Source organism: Anguilla anguilla, chromosome 11, assembly GCF_013347855.1.
Source record: "Anguilla anguilla isolate fAngAng1 chromosome 11, fAngAng1.pri, whole genome shotgun sequence".
Classification (NCBI taxonomy): domain Eukaryota; kingdom Metazoa; phylum Chordata; class Actinopteri; order Anguilliformes; family Anguillidae; genus Anguilla; species Anguilla anguilla.
In genome coordinates this window covers 7,193,182-7,208,520 of record NC_049211.1, presented here as the reverse complement: position 1 = coordinate 7,208,520, position 15,339 = coordinate 7,193,182, and the positions used below count along the sequence as shown (strand labels likewise).

The window sequence follows — 15,339 nt, the reverse complement described above, 5'->3', positions numbered from 1 at the left end:
CATTTGGCAATGTTTGTGAATGGATTCATCCTTCAGTGTCGTTTGGCTGTTGAAGGACACTGTCCTGCGAACTGTGTGGTAGGTGCACTATGACGAAGCTGGAAAAGACACTGGCACTTTCCAATATGGTGCATAATATTTAGTTATTAAGATCAATGCAACAGGGAAATGGCAAATATTGTCCTGTCATCAACATAGACAACTTCTCAGAAGCGGCATCATTATTTTTGTAAAAACCTTTGTGAAAATTCAGAGAACTACGCAATCCCTGAGAATCGCTATTCAAAGGATAATTTCTGAGGCAAAATTCATACGCATCCCTGATTATCAACAAACTGAAGCAATATCCCAGCCACAATAATAATAATAATCGAAAAAGCAAAAAGGTGGCCTGGCAGCAGGTTGTGTGGGAGGCCGAGCGGAGTAGCGGTTTATATTTACAAAAACGCTCCTTCCCTCCTCTGCCAAAATCAAATTGCAGCCATCGTTTCGACACAAACACAGATGGTATCTGGAATGACGGGGAAATCCTTTTTTCAACAAACCTTAAATAAAACACTGTCGGTGGGAGTAAGGCTTCCCTGGGCTTATTACTGCAGTATAGAGTAGCTTATCTACAGCAACCTTCCCCCATTGGCACAGGACACTGCATAGCCCTGATAAACAGAGCTTTACAGACTGAAAAACAGTTATGCACGGGGAAGGGTAAGGACAAAAAACGAAAAGCATAACTGCAAATATGGTCTTCATGGAGTGACATTGCATTATAGAAAGTTACAGGTCTAATTTTGGCATTACACCCACCTCCCCCGAGGACCACTCAACCCACCGATAGGAGATTAGGATCATTTGTGGAGTTGGGCCCCCAAATTTACTTTGCTGCTCCAATATTGAAGAGCAAGCGAAGCACTCTGGAGTGACTCGGCTCAAAGCACGCTGGGATGGTGATGGTGCTCGCAGAGTCATAAAAGACCTCAGTGAGGGCTTATGGGTGCCCAGCTGAACTTAAACAACCTCTATAGCACAGGTAAAGACCTAACGCGTCTGTCCATATGCCAAACGACACATTAAAACACCGGTTTATTCAGACAGGAGGTAACATTGTTTCCTTCCTTGTGCCACTTGGCAAAAGTTGCAGTTATGGAGGGGAGTGCATTTCCAGATGAATAATTAAATAAATACTAATTACATAATTATTAACACAAAATTTCTGACCCATCACTCTAACCACACACACACACACACACACACGCACACACGCACGCACGCACTCCAGTTTCAATGTATTACTCCCACATCAAAATGTACAAGAATGGGCCTGTAACAACCAAAAAACAACAGTCTACCGGCATGGAATGTGGTTGCCAAGCAAGAGCAGCTTAAATGACTCCAGGGGACCGGGCGCATTTCACTCAGATCATTACTCAAAAACAGGGGCACGGTCTCCTGGCTCCAGCACAGGCACCCACTCACTCACTTGGCAACATCGCTGCTACCGAGCCAGACTTAAGAGCAACAACAACTACACAAAAATTACACACGATGAGGACGCACACAACGATCACGGCCCACACTGCGCTGAGCACAACGCCAGCTAAAGCCGCGCTGCGCTGCCCAGACCTGCTGAAAACAACGCGGCTGTAGCCTAGCGTCTGACGAAAGCCTTCGGTGAGACGTAACGCTATCAATCACCACAACGTTAATCGCTGCCTGACAAAGTAACGACAAGCCTTACTGACCCAGTGACAACACTAAACTAAACGGCCATTTTGCCAGCAAGGACAATGCTACTGCCATATACGTTTAATCAGGATTCACTACATGAGGTAAATACATTCTAATTTCCTGTCTGGTGACCTGTACTACATTCTGGATATTCTCCAGACACCAGGTGACAAACATTTGACGGATGTTACATAATCCACACCCTCTCCACCAATCACGATCGACTACCAATAATAGAGTGCGGTTAATGCTTAAGCAATACAAAAACCCTGTTGACACTTAGAATCTGCTTATGATTAATAACTACTCCATTCTATTGTGAATTCAGTTGTGGTGTGCCAGGCTCTGGATGGCAAAGACAATATTTTGTGTATGAAAGTTTAAGTTTAAGAAATGTAAAAGATTACGAAATGACAGCATGAATTAATGGATTATATAAACTGATAAGTAAAAGCACAGATCAGTTACATTGGCAAAAAGGGAGAAAGGAACCAATAATGACAGAGGAACACATAGATCAATAAGGCACACAAACATCATGTGTCCAAACATCATGCATAGCAGGGGGAGCAAAGATTGCGATGCTTTGTATTCTGACCTTCGACCCCTTGCTCTTCTCTGGCCCGAGGATCTGCGGGTTGCCACGGCAGCAGCGAATCCGACCAGACAGCAAACGGACGAGGTGCTGAACTTGACCGTCTCCAGCCAGCCAGCGAAATCCGTCTTCAGGTAACTCTCCAGCAGGTACAGCGTCAACAGCAGGAACCAGAGCATAGAGGCCACAGCGTCGATTCGCCTCAACCTTCAGACACGAAAACACATCACTGCTCAACACATCACGCGCATAATAACGGCTTCAACAAGCACAGTGGCAGCCTCTGCTCCAGCAAAAACTTTAACCCTGTCAAATAAGTTAGTCTTTTTTTTGTGAAATTTATTTATTAGCAGGATAAGCTCCTTGAGAGGTCATCTTTTTTCGATATTTTCGAGGGGGTCCTAAAGTTTAAGTTCAAGCTACAGGTAAGCAGAGCACACCCTTTACCAACACAGTATAACTGACAGAGGAAGATACTGCGTGCTTTTCTCTGCCCTTTTACATAGCAGACTGGATCATACAGATCTCATATCCAGGTGAACTGGAGGCAGGGGAATCACCTGACAGGTCCAGCCAGGAGGATGCTGGTGACGCAGGTGAGCAGCCCCAGGGAGACCACGCCCGTCTGGTGGGCCCTGCCGAACAGGAGCACCAGCCTGGCGTTCTCCAGGACCTCATCCGGCACCAGGGCCAGCAGGTCATCCCAGGCCGGCCCAACAACGCCGCCGCCGCCCCCAACGCCGCTGGCGTTTCCGAGGGGCGGGGCAGTGTCGTTGTAGGGGGCGGAGCCGGAACCGCCCGCCCCGTCTCCGTGGGGCTGCGGGGCGCTGCTGGAAGCAGGGGGGCCTCTGGTCGACCCGTACACGCCCACCGCGACCATAAAAGCGGAGGTGAGGAACGCCAGCAGCCGGAACAGTATCACTCGGACGGGTGTGGAGAAGGAGAACGTGTTCTGGAGGAGCGACAACAGAAACAAATATTAACTGCTAACCGCGCTTAACAAATACCAGGCAAAGAACACTTACAATACACGTGAATAAAACTGTCACAATTTTATTATTCCCAAAAAAACAAAGTGACAGGAGAACAGAAGCAGTATGAACATAACGGATTAGCGACACGCCCAGGCAGTCACAAGAGCCTCTAGGCTGAACCATACCTGAGGAGCGTTGCCGATTTTAATACAGTCGATCTTGAGCAATAAATTCCTTTTTGATGACAAACAAAGGAGATGCACCTCTGTACCCTCTCTCTGGCAGGTGAAGGATAAATCGAGCGTCTCCGCCAACTTTCGAGCCCCCGCGGGGCACAGTCCCCCTGCAGAGAGCTAAGCTTTTAACTCAAAAGGCTGCGAGTTCAAATCCCGGATGCGTCACTGCCGTGGCTCGAGGACGCTGCTTCGGTATATTTAAATTACATTACAGACATTCAGGAGACGCTCACATCCGGAGCAACTTACACAGTCTTTCGCATTTTTATTTTTATTTTACAAAGAGTCCATTCATATAGATACTGGAGCAATGCAGGTTAAGCACAATGCTCAAGGGCACAACGGCAGTGTCCTACCCTGGCAGCCTTTGTGTCACAAGGCCCTACACCATTACACTACACGGGCGCAGTGAATATCCAGCCGGATAAATTAACCCCAGAACCCACCGCTTCAGGATAATGCTGAAACGTATTAGAACAAACCGACCCGGGTTCCATTGCTCTAGGTAAGCCTGCAATGTAACAGAATAAATGGACCCAGGGCCTGTGGCTCTGGATAAGGCTGAGATGTAACAAAAGAAACAGACACAGGGCCCTATTGCTCTGGATAAGGCTGAAATGTAACAGAATAAACAGATCCAGGCCCTATTGCTCTGGTCAATGCGAAAATGTAACAGAAGAAACAGACACAGGGCCCTTTGCTCTGGATAAGGCTGCAACGTAACAGATTAAACAGACCCAAGGCCTGTGACTCCGGATCCAGCCGAAAGGTTACAGAACCGGATCTGGGGAAGAGGCCCGCGGGCCGCACCTTGACGAAGGCCTTCTCCGTGTCGCGGCCGCGCCGGAGCTGGGGGTTGAAGAGCACGGCGCGCAGCTGGCGGTTCTGGTGCTTGATGTAGTACTCCACCGTCGCCTGGCACGGCCGGCACAGCTTGTACGTCTGCTCCAGGTGGTGCCGGTACACCTCGATCTCCTCGTCGTACTTGTCCTGTGGCGGAAACGAAACGAAACGATCGTACTCAAGCGCAGGCGGAGACAAAGTGAAATGGTTGTAGTTAATCACACTCAATCACACAATCACAGGCAAAAACAAAACGAAACGGTTGTAGTTAATCACACTCAATCACACAATCGCAGGCAAAAACAAAACGAAATGGTTGTAGTTAATCACACTCAATCACACAATCACAGGCAAAAACAAAACGAAATGGTTGTAGTTAATCACACTCAATCACACAATCACAGGCAAAAACAAAACGAAATGGTTGTAGTTAATCACGCTCAATCACACAATCGCAGGCAAAAACAAAAACGAAATGGTTGTAGTTAATCACGCTCAATCACACAATCACAGGCAAAAACAAAACTAAATGGTTGTAGTTAATCACACTCAATCACACAATCACAGGCAAAAACAAAACTAAATGGTTGTAGTTAATCACACTCAATCACACAATCACAGGCAAAAACAAAACGAAATGGTTGTAGTTAATCACACTCAATCACAATCACAGGCAAAAACAAAACGAAATGGTTGTAGTTAATCACACTCAATCACACAATCGCAGGCAAAAACAAAACGAAATGGTTGTAGTTAATCACGCTCAATCACACAATCGCAGGCAAAAACAAAACTAAATGGTTGTAGTTAATCACACTCAATCACACAATCACAGGCAAAAACAAAACTAAATGGTTGTAGTTAATCACACTCAATCACACAATCACAGGCAAAAACAAAACGAAATGGTTGTAGTTAATCACACTCAATCACAATCACAGGCAAAAACAAAACGAAATGGTTGTAGTTAATCACACTCAATCACACAATCACAGGCAAAAACAAAACTAAATGGTTGTAGTTAATCGCACTCAATCACACAATCACAGGCAAAAACAAAACTAAATGGTTGTAGTTAATCACACTCAATCACACAATCACAGGCAAAAACAAAACTAAATGGTTGTAGTCAATGACTGGCAGAAACAAAATGATCGTACTTAATCACACAATCACAGGCAAAAGAATTTAATAAACGAAACGATTGTATTCACTCACACAATCACAGGCAAAATGAAAGCAAACGATTGTATTCACTCACACAATCACAGGCAAAAAATAAATAAAGAAACAAAACAATCGTACTCAAGCACACAATCACAGTCTTGTGCTTTTTCCCCTTATGAATTCACCTGTTTTACATACATCTGTTAAAGATTATACAGGAGTAATAACATACTGAACTATACTATCTCAATATCCACAGGTTTCAACTGACAACTGCCTGGCCAGGAGAACTGCGCTGCACAATTCCAGAATTCCAAAAATTAGGAAAACATGGAATCAAGAGCATTTTACTACATTTCTGTTCATTTTATTAACCTCCAATTGCCCTGTTGAGCACAACACCACCCATAATCTTCTCGCTATTAAAACTGAGAACTGTGGCTAAACGTTGGATTCAAAGATGACTTCATTAGCAGAAGGGAACCAGAAAATGCAGTTGAGGCGAAAAAAAACGAATGCATAACGCAAGCCCATGAATAACACTCAGCCATCCATGAAAAGTCACGCTCTTCACTCCTCACTCTTATCTGGATTCCTGTCAGGTCACTCAAAGCTGAAGACGCCGTGTTCAAGGAAGCAAATATTCGAGATCAGGAAAAACCACTCCACAATCCAAAAAAAAAAAAAAAAAAAAAATACGCAGGAAGTCTCAGAAGTAAGAGAGAGAGACGCGGCCGATTGGACAGGGCCCTGGCACTGCAGTCAGGTGCCTGCGAGCCTGGCACTCTCTGCACTGGCCCAGGTCAGGAGCTGAAATGACATGGCACTCTCTGCACTGGCCCAGGTCAGGAGCTGGAATGACACGGCACTCTCTGCACTGGCCCAGGTCAGGAGCTGGAATGACATGGCACTCTCTGCACTGGCCCAGGTCAGGAGCTGGAATGACATGGCACTCTCTGCACTGGCCCAGGTCAGGAGCTGAAATGACACGGCACTCTCTGCACTGGCCCAGGTCAGGAGCTGAAATGACATGGCACTCTCTGCACTGGCCCAGGTCAGGAGCTGAAATGACATGGCACTCTCTGCACTGGCCCAGGTTAGGAGCTGGAATGACATGGCATTCTCTGCACTGGCCCAGGTTAGGAGCTGGAATGACATGGCATTCTCTGCACTGGCCCAGGTTAGGAGCTGGAATGACATGGCATTCTCTGCACTGGCCCAGGTTAGGAGCTGGAATGACATGGCACTCTCTGCACTGGCCCAGGTCAGGAGCTGAAATGACACGGCACTCTCTGCACTGGCCCAGGTCAGGAGCTGAAATGACATGGCACTCTCTGCACTGGCCCAGGTTAGGAGCTGAAATGACATGGCACTCTCTGCACTGGCCCAGGTTAGGACTTGAAATGACATGGCACTCTCTGCACTCGCCCAGGTCAGGAGCTGAAATGACATGGCACTCTCTGCACTGGCCCAGGTCAGGAGCTGAAATGACATGGCACTCTCTGCACTCGCCCAGGTCAGGAGCTGAAATGACATGGCACTCTCTGCACTGGCCCAGGTCAGGAGCTGAAATGACATGGCGCTCTCTGCACTGGCCCAGGTTAGGAGCTGAAATGACATGGCACTCTCTGCACTGGCCCAGGTTAGGAGTTGAAATGACACGGCCGCATGGCCGGCTGCAAGTCTTAAATGAACAATCTTCAGAGGAAAGAAAGCTTTATTTAAAAAAATTTTTTTATTTAAATCAAGTTCAAATCAATGGGCCTCTCAACAGAGCCAGAGCACGTTGGGCCGTGAGGTAGAGATTACATTACGTTGCATTTATTTGGCAAACGCGGTTATCCAAAGCGACGTAGATAGCGGGGCCTTCGCGGTCGACGCGACCTCGCGTTCCGTCGGTCCGCAGAGATGGGCGGGGGCGGGATACAGAAGCACACGGGAAATCTTACGCACTTAACGAGAGGAAGAGGAAGATCCTCACCCAGGATCCACGTTACAGCGCTGCTTCGCCCCGGGGGGGGGGGGGGAAACCGCCGTACGGCAGGACGACCAGAGCCGCGACCAGCTTACCAAACAAAAGACCAAGTCCCCCGGAAAGGGAAACCGGCCGCACCCTGTCCCCAAAAACCAGCGGGGAGGAGAAATCACTACCTTCAGTGAGCTCACAAGCTCTTCCAAGCTGCGCCACACTCAGGAGCAGCTTGTAAACATACCGCTTACTTACTTCATTTGCTTATAAAAACACACTTATCTAGCCTTACAAAGCCAACGGTTGTATGGATGGTTGTTTGCAGGAGCAATTCATGCTAAATGCTGTGCTAAAGTAAACCTGCAATGTCTCACCTGGATGTAGACCTGCCCTCTAATCATGGACAAATCTAATACCACAACATACCTAAATTCCAATGTGGGAAGGATTTTTAATTTTTTTTTTTTACTTGCTACACTTGTAGTAAATCCTGTCTACAGATTCAAAGTCACCACTTTTCAGAGAAACCTCATTTCATGACAGTTCAGAACCTTAAGAACAATCAGAACATTTCTGTCCAAAGATGATATATCCCAGTGGTAACCAACCCTGATCCAGGAGATCTACCATCCTATTGGTTCTCGCCAATCCCAGCAGAGCACACCTCATTCGACAGCTAGAGATCTCATTCGTAGCTGCTAATTAGCAGAATCAAGTGTGCCAAATTAGGGGTGAAATGAAAACCTACAGGTAGATCTCCAGGAACAGGTTTGGTTACCACTGATATCTCCTCTTCTTGCGCACATCTTTTGAAGTTGTCCAACATGTATTTGTTTGTGCAAATTTGCAGATACACATTCTAATTTGCATGAATCCTCCGTATCAATATGGAGATCATTCTAACAGTGTTTTCTGTTGTCTCCACGCATGTATAGTTATGTTTACATCCGCTTAGTGGAAAAACATCATTCCTTCTAAGTAACATATTTGCAATGCAAATGAGTTCAAAGGGAGAGAAAAAAAAAACGTTTTTAGAAGAGCATCCCTTTGTCTTGCTGTTTTGACATCTACAATACCCGAAACACAGGAGTATCAAGTATTGTGTAAGCAAACAAGCGGTATACTTTGAATACTTTCTTTTTGAAACCATGTTTTCCTCTTGCTTACAACAGATAAATGAGTTATTTAGTCATCTTCAATGGCATCAACAGCAATTCAATCTTAATGAACGGTTGGACTGGTTGACCAAACAAAAGCTTTTTTTCCGTTAGGGTTTCAGATCTCTGTAGAATGATGTGCACATATCCTTACCAACATTCATTATAACTTTCCATTTTCTCACATTCTTACCACTACACTCCACCTGTGGAAACACAGTCCCCTTGTGGAGCACCTAAGGAACATGCATAGAAAACTGAAGACTGAAAAGCCTTGGGCATGCACAGGTGTTAATAGTGCCCTCTGGTGTTAAAACAAGGCACTACCTCAAGTCAACAGGAAATAACCTCCAGGAGTTTACAGCAGTTCCCAACCCGTGCTATTGATGCTTTATTGGATTAGTTTGGCTATGAAGTTGGACAGGCAAGGTAAGGAATTGGTTCCCAAACTCTGTCCTGGGGGACCACTGTGCATGCTGCTTTTCATTCCAAACACAATTACAATCCCTGAATTTTAACAAGCTGTCAATTTTACGAAGTGATTTTCACGTTCAGAGAGATTATTTTCCCTCTTAAACCACACAGTTAATGCCATGAAGAATAAAAGACTCATGTTCACATTGTGCTTATTGTGCAATATAGCAAATAATTACATAACAAGAGGTAACACAATTAGGTAGCTGATTGAATTAAAGACTGAGGTAAATCAATAGGCTCCTAATTGGTGGAAGTGTGACCACTAAAACTAACAATTTGGTAGATAATGAAGAGTTCAATGGCAAAACAAATGACAATTCTCTGAACCAGCATTGTGCCAATAAGTTTAAGGAAAACTTTAAATACATGTTCAACAACCTCATTTAGAGCCTATTGATTCACCTCTTTAATTTGATCAGTTAAAATGTTTAACTCTTTATGTAACTGTTTTCATTATAGCATAATAAGCAATGTGAACATGGGGTTTTTCTTCATGGCATGCATAGCCATTTCTGACATAATGTGGTTTTAATAATCCCTCTAAACATGACAAGTGATGACGGAGTCAGTATTTGTGGCGGCTACACAAGCCAAAGACACGTCCGCGTCTCCCGAGTTAGCTAGCGGTTCGTACAGAGAAACACTACCGGAGGACAGCAGCCTCCTTCTCCTCCTTCTGTCTACGCTTAAAATGTTAGCACAGAGGAAAAGTTAAAACACTGCAAGACAACATCAAACGAATCCTGTTCCAGTAGCACCGGATAAGGCTATATGCTTTCCTTGGCCACTAGGATACTTCCGGTGTTTGGTTTGCGGAGGGGTTTCTTACAGTTGGTGACCTCGACGTGATTAATTTTTGGTTTCTCGCTGATGGTGACCTTGACGCACAGTTTGGTGTAGCAGAGACGTTTCTTACACTGGCCCTCAACATCCCAAGGGCCTCCTGCTTCATGTCCTAGCCCTGCTAAGCTATTCAAAGCATTACCAACTCAGCATGAAAAAAGTGCTTCCTCATACGAGTGCGAAATTCACCCTAAACACCCACCTAGGCCCCCTTGTTCTGGCAGTTCTCAAACTGAAACAGTGCATGTTAAATGCACTTCAATAAATTCTTTAAAAATTGTACAAACCTCAAAAAACCGGGACCAGAAGAGGTTAAGGGTACTTTCAGACACGGCACTCAAGTGCTATATTAACACAGTCCAAAGTATCACACAGGTGCCAAAAAAAAAAAAAAGCAGTGGGGGAAAAAAAAAATGTGTTTGCTACTTGTCAAATGGCATACCTGCTGCTCTTCAGAAAGGTCATGCATTTCCATACTGAACCACAGTTCCCAACATGCAACTAACGCAGCTCCGAATCAGCGAAATCCTAGAGGCTCATTTGTCTGGAAATAGGACAGTGAATAACGAGGCATCACAGCCAAATAATTGTTTCTGCGTGTCTCTTCATGAGCGTGGGCCAGCGAGGCCATGCGATCAATGACAAAGCAACTCAAAGTTAGCAGGCAGGCAGCTGGAGATGGGACGCTGCTTTGGAATGGGAGGGGGTGACTACCTTACTTGTCACCAATCCTTTTGAACAGAAGAATGAACTCTCTTTCTCCCTGTGTATTCTCCCCATCAATGCCTAATGTCTACTGAGCAAATGCTCATGTACTGCGTACGTCCCCTTAATATTAACGTTCCCGCAGCTTCCCTCAAGTTTAACAGCTGCTGCCAGGACTGTCCAAAAGCACAAGGGTTGATTCGGCAGCTGCGGCGAACGAGCAATGGCAAACACAACCGGAGCGCCACATGCACGGCACTACCACGCGGTGAAACCTGAGGCGCCGACGCGCGCACACACACACACACACACACACACACACACACACACAGTCACAGTCACACACACACACACGCACGTACGTCGTCGCGGGGCATGAAGGAGGACAGCTGCCGGATCTTCAGCGTCTGGCTGTTGTTGCACTTCTTGCAGAGCAGCGTCGGGCAGTTGGCCCACTGCGGTCTCCGTGGCGACTCGTGCAGCGAAAAGCCCGGCGAGACGCCGTGGTTCAGGTGCTCTGAGTACTGGGCCGGGATTGGCTTGTTGTAGTCGCCGTTCTGGAGAGGAGCACGGGTGGTAAAAGATCCGATAAGGGAACGATAAAGGAAGCTACAAGTCTTATCCCACCTCTCCCCCCCGCCCCCTAACTTTAAAATTCAGCTACCGCTAATCTTGCATGCATACGAGCAGTTTGCTCTACTTTTGAAAGAAAATGGAACACGGAGCAGTGCGTGCACAGTGATAATGTGAATCTCCTCAGGCTAGATATACAGATTTACATATAGAATAATACAGAAATACAGATGTCTACGGGCTCCACAGACAGTTAGGGTCAAAAAATCAGTATTTCCTAATTAATCACAGATAGTCACCTCCCTGTTACTGGAGGGGTGGCCCAAGGAACCCTGGTTGATTTAAAACACCTTTTCCCCCCTGCTTGGACAAGGCAACCTCTGCCCACCACGGCTGACTGCAGATCATAAAGGGCTGAAGGCAGACCCAAAGGGGGTCTAGACCAGGGGTGGGCAAACCCTGGTCCTGGGGAGCCGTAGGGCCTGCTGATTTTCGTTTTCACCTTAAATATAACAACCACTTCAGACCAGAGAAAGCAGGTGAGGGGAGTTAATCGTGTGATCACCTGCTTTAATTGATCGATTAAGTAAGCGCCAAGTAAAAAAAACAAAAACCAGCGCACCCTGTGGCTCTCCGGGATCTGGGTTGGCCACCCCCCGGGTCCAGACCCACCATGAACAACCTCAGCTAACCTAGCTCAGGGGCGGTACAGTGAGCGTTCAACACACAGGAACTGCAGTCACGGTTTCCCCTCATTCGGCACAGTCTCCTCCTCTACTCCGCAGAACACAGGCTCACCTCCTGGAATCCGTTGTACTGCTCGCAGTTGGGGCAGTCCCAGCAGTTCCTGTTCCCGTAAGGAACCACCGTGTCCTGGTTGCAAAACCAGCAGTTCACGTTGACGTGCGACGGTTTCTTTCTGCAGGAAAAGGCACACCTTTCAGAGTGGCACACTTTTTTATCACCTTACTGACTCATCCGCCAAAGCTCAGACACCGATGTACGCTTGTTAGAACACAGGTTATAGGTGTGACCTCCCTGGCCCCACACCCTTTCACTGGATAGTTGGCTAGATTTGAACAGTTAAGATGACATGAAATTAAACCTCTCGCAGCCATGGTCCAATCAGCTGGGTCATCAACCTCCCTGTAATCTCTAAATTGACTGTAAGCTTAGGGGTGTAGCTAGGTAGCTGTTTTGTAGTTGGCTTAGTTAATGCACCTGTCTTAACTACTGCTTGTATTTTTGCATAAACTGAGTTGTTGCTGTTCTTGTTTGTGTTAGTGTTAATCAGTTTAACCTACAGGGGTCCAAGCTGAACTATGCGGTTGTTCCCTGCACTTGGAACGGTACTTCTCTCTAGGGTTTTCGACACACCTGTTCCTGGTTATGGTTATACACTTTGTTGTACGTCACTCTGGATAAGAGCGTCTGCCCAATGCCTGCAATGTAATGTAATCCAGGTGACCTGACTGTAAACCTACAAAGTGTTACTTTCCTTCTGTTGAAACTGCAGAGACTCAGTAAAGGCAATATACATTAATCTGAAACGTCTGCATCTCCTGTAAGCGTGACTAAGGCGACCGTCAGGTTGTTTAACTATGCAAAGCGCTTGTTCTCTGTGTAAAGGCATCCCCATGGTCTGGTACGGAATCATGACCTTGCCTGTGGTGACTCTGGACAGCAATGCCACGTGACCAGGCTAATGTTTCCCATCGAGGACAGGTTTCTGTTCTCTGGTAGTCTCACGCGCACAATCGGGTATCAGCACTAATTGACTCCACACGACATTGCAGTTGAGTATTAACCATGCCTATGACACTGGCATGGCTAAACAATCTAGGCTTGATGATGCCGTTTACTTCATATTATTGGAGTAAACTATAACCATATAAAGGCAAAGATATATGGTTATCCTGATGAACGGGTTACTTTGTCAAGATTGCGGATCAGCAAGATTATCCCAGGTGCAAGTCAGCTGGCGAGCGTGCACATTGGACATACCAAAGCAATTAAACTTTATAATTTAATACAATTTACATACACAAAGAAGGCCTGTATTGGGACCTAGGCTGATATTTAGTACAGTATTTCACCTTATAAAAAAACACATCATTCAGAAGCCTAAATTCGCCAAGTGAAGTTCAGGAAAAGTCATAACGAACTTAACAACATAATGCTATGGTTTGGTGGTCTGGGAGACTAGTTAACGGAAAACTGTTAAAACGAGAAGAGCTGCAACTTAGCTACACCTACCAAAGAGAAACAATCTAGTCATTAACGTTAGCTAATGCTTCTTCAGAGCAGTTCTTCTTTCTGTTCTCAGTGTATCATTCCCTTGGGCAGCAAAGTTAGCTACGGTTATCTCTAGTCGTTTACGATTGTCGTGTGGACTTTAGTGTTAGTACCAATCATTTTCTGTCTGAATCAGTTCGCCACCTGGGTAGTGTCAGACTTTCCACTGTCCTTCCACTCGCCGAGACCGTGAACAACAAAGAATTGATCAAATTGCAGTCGCAAAAAATTACTTCGGGTTCAGCTACTCCGAAGACTCAGGGAACGAAAAACAAGCTTGTCGCTGACGTTACACTCATGACGTTAAAGCCGCTACTATACAAATTTAACGGTACTCGGTGGTAAGCAAATGAGCTAACTCGCATGCTACAGCTAGCAACAGTACGTACGGTACGGTATTAACTTGGCGGACAGCAGAGGAACAGCATGGGAGCAAGCAGCTGACTTCCGACCACTCCGTGCAGCTACCTATAAGATGATAGCTCTTCGTTAAAAACAACGAAACAGTCAGCTTGCCGAAGCCTGGTTTGCTAACTGCAGTGGTCGTTACGTTTTTTGCTAATCAGCTAACGACCTAACCGGCTAAATACAGCTATTGCCGCGCCGACAGCGTGTTAAGGCCTTGTGTGGTGTGTGCATGTCAGAGACGCAGCCAGCTAGCCAAGAAGCTAGTTACTTACCTCGTTGCAATTTTATAAATCAAGGTTCCAAAAACACACGCCGTAGCTCCGGCTCCCCCATACATTATTTGAGGATACTGAGACAGAATTTCGCTGAATGCTTCCATTGCCTACTGTCGGAGTTAACAAGGAGGGTAGCACAACAAATAGCGGTAATGCTCATGAGTCAAAGCCAGAAACGCTCGAAAACAGCGGCACGGGCACAGAGCGCGCTCTGACCCAAGGTAAGCAGTGCTGCGCTAACAAGCCCCGCCCCACGAGCTGGGAAATCTTGAACTCATGGACAGCCAAGTTGAGCGACTGGGAAGGAACGACAAAATATGTTCTTGACTGCCTTCAGATTGTGCGCCCTCTTGTGGCGATTAATTTTTCTTCTTCCTAGGGTTTCAAATGCGGTTATCACCTACATTTAGGTGCGCTCTGGAGGTCTGCAACCCGACACGAGCCCCACGGGACCCCACAATGTATCTGTTTTGGGGTCGTTTTTTTCGCATACAACTTCGGGCACAGTTCAAGTTCGGATTTGATTTCTGTTAAGACAAAGTTAGTTATTTTGTTTTCAACGCATTTTCATTTAAAGAAACAAACTTCTTACAACTTGTTTTGCACGCGCACACTCCCTTTTCTAGTCTATGTGTAACTTCCCAGAGGATGAAATTACATGAAAAGTTTTTAAGAGAACTTCATTCCAAATGAGTCGGGAACGGCGTTGTTGTAGAAATATCACATCATAAGATAAAAAAGCTCACTGGTCACGTACAATGTACGGATTGCAGTTTGACCTATGGTAGCAAGAAAACTGATCCCACTTAACCGTCCAAGAAACAGCAGAGACTTTGCTGGCAGTGAAGACGCTAGTGAGATATGTAGGCTAAAGCAAACGTGTCTAGTAAACCAACTGACAAAACTGGATGTGTTCAGTGCTTGAACAGGTTACGCAAGGGGGCTATTACCCTATCACCGTGCTCAAATGTAGCCTCTTTCAGTCGGCTATGATAAGTATTACAATAACTCAAGCGCATAGCAGCTTATCAAAGCATTGTAAAACTGCGTATGTGAGCGATTTCGGTTTCGGGTTGGGTTGCGTTTTAAAACCCAGG

At 45.9% G+C, this 15,339-nt stretch overlaps 1 protein-coding gene across 2 annotated transcripts in view; it reads right to left on the bottom strand.

Annotated features, from left to right (window-relative positions):
- The window catches only part of LOC118208506 (transmembrane protein 201-like), a 28,731-nt gene extending 14,175 nt beyond the window's left edge, over positions 1-14,556 (bottom strand). For both annotated transcript variants that reach the window (XM_035383250.1, XM_035383251.1), the window contains exons 1-6: positions 14,240-14,556; positions 12,063-12,183; positions 11,054-11,248; positions 4,341-4,520; positions 2,881-3,272; positions 2,324-2,527 (exon numbers count right to left, since the gene is read on the bottom strand). In XM_035383250.1, the coding sequence (XP_035239141.1) occupies positions 2,324-2,527; positions 2,881-3,272; positions 4,341-4,520; positions 11,054-11,248; positions 12,063-12,183; positions 14,240-14,346 (1,199 nt within the window). In that variant the 5' untranslated portion in view covers positions 14,347-14,556. The remainder of the gene's footprint in view (positions 1-2,323; positions 2,528-2,880; positions 3,273-4,340; positions 4,521-11,053; positions 11,249-12,062; positions 12,184-14,239) is intronic.
- Positions 14,557-15,339: the final 783 nt, after the last annotated feature.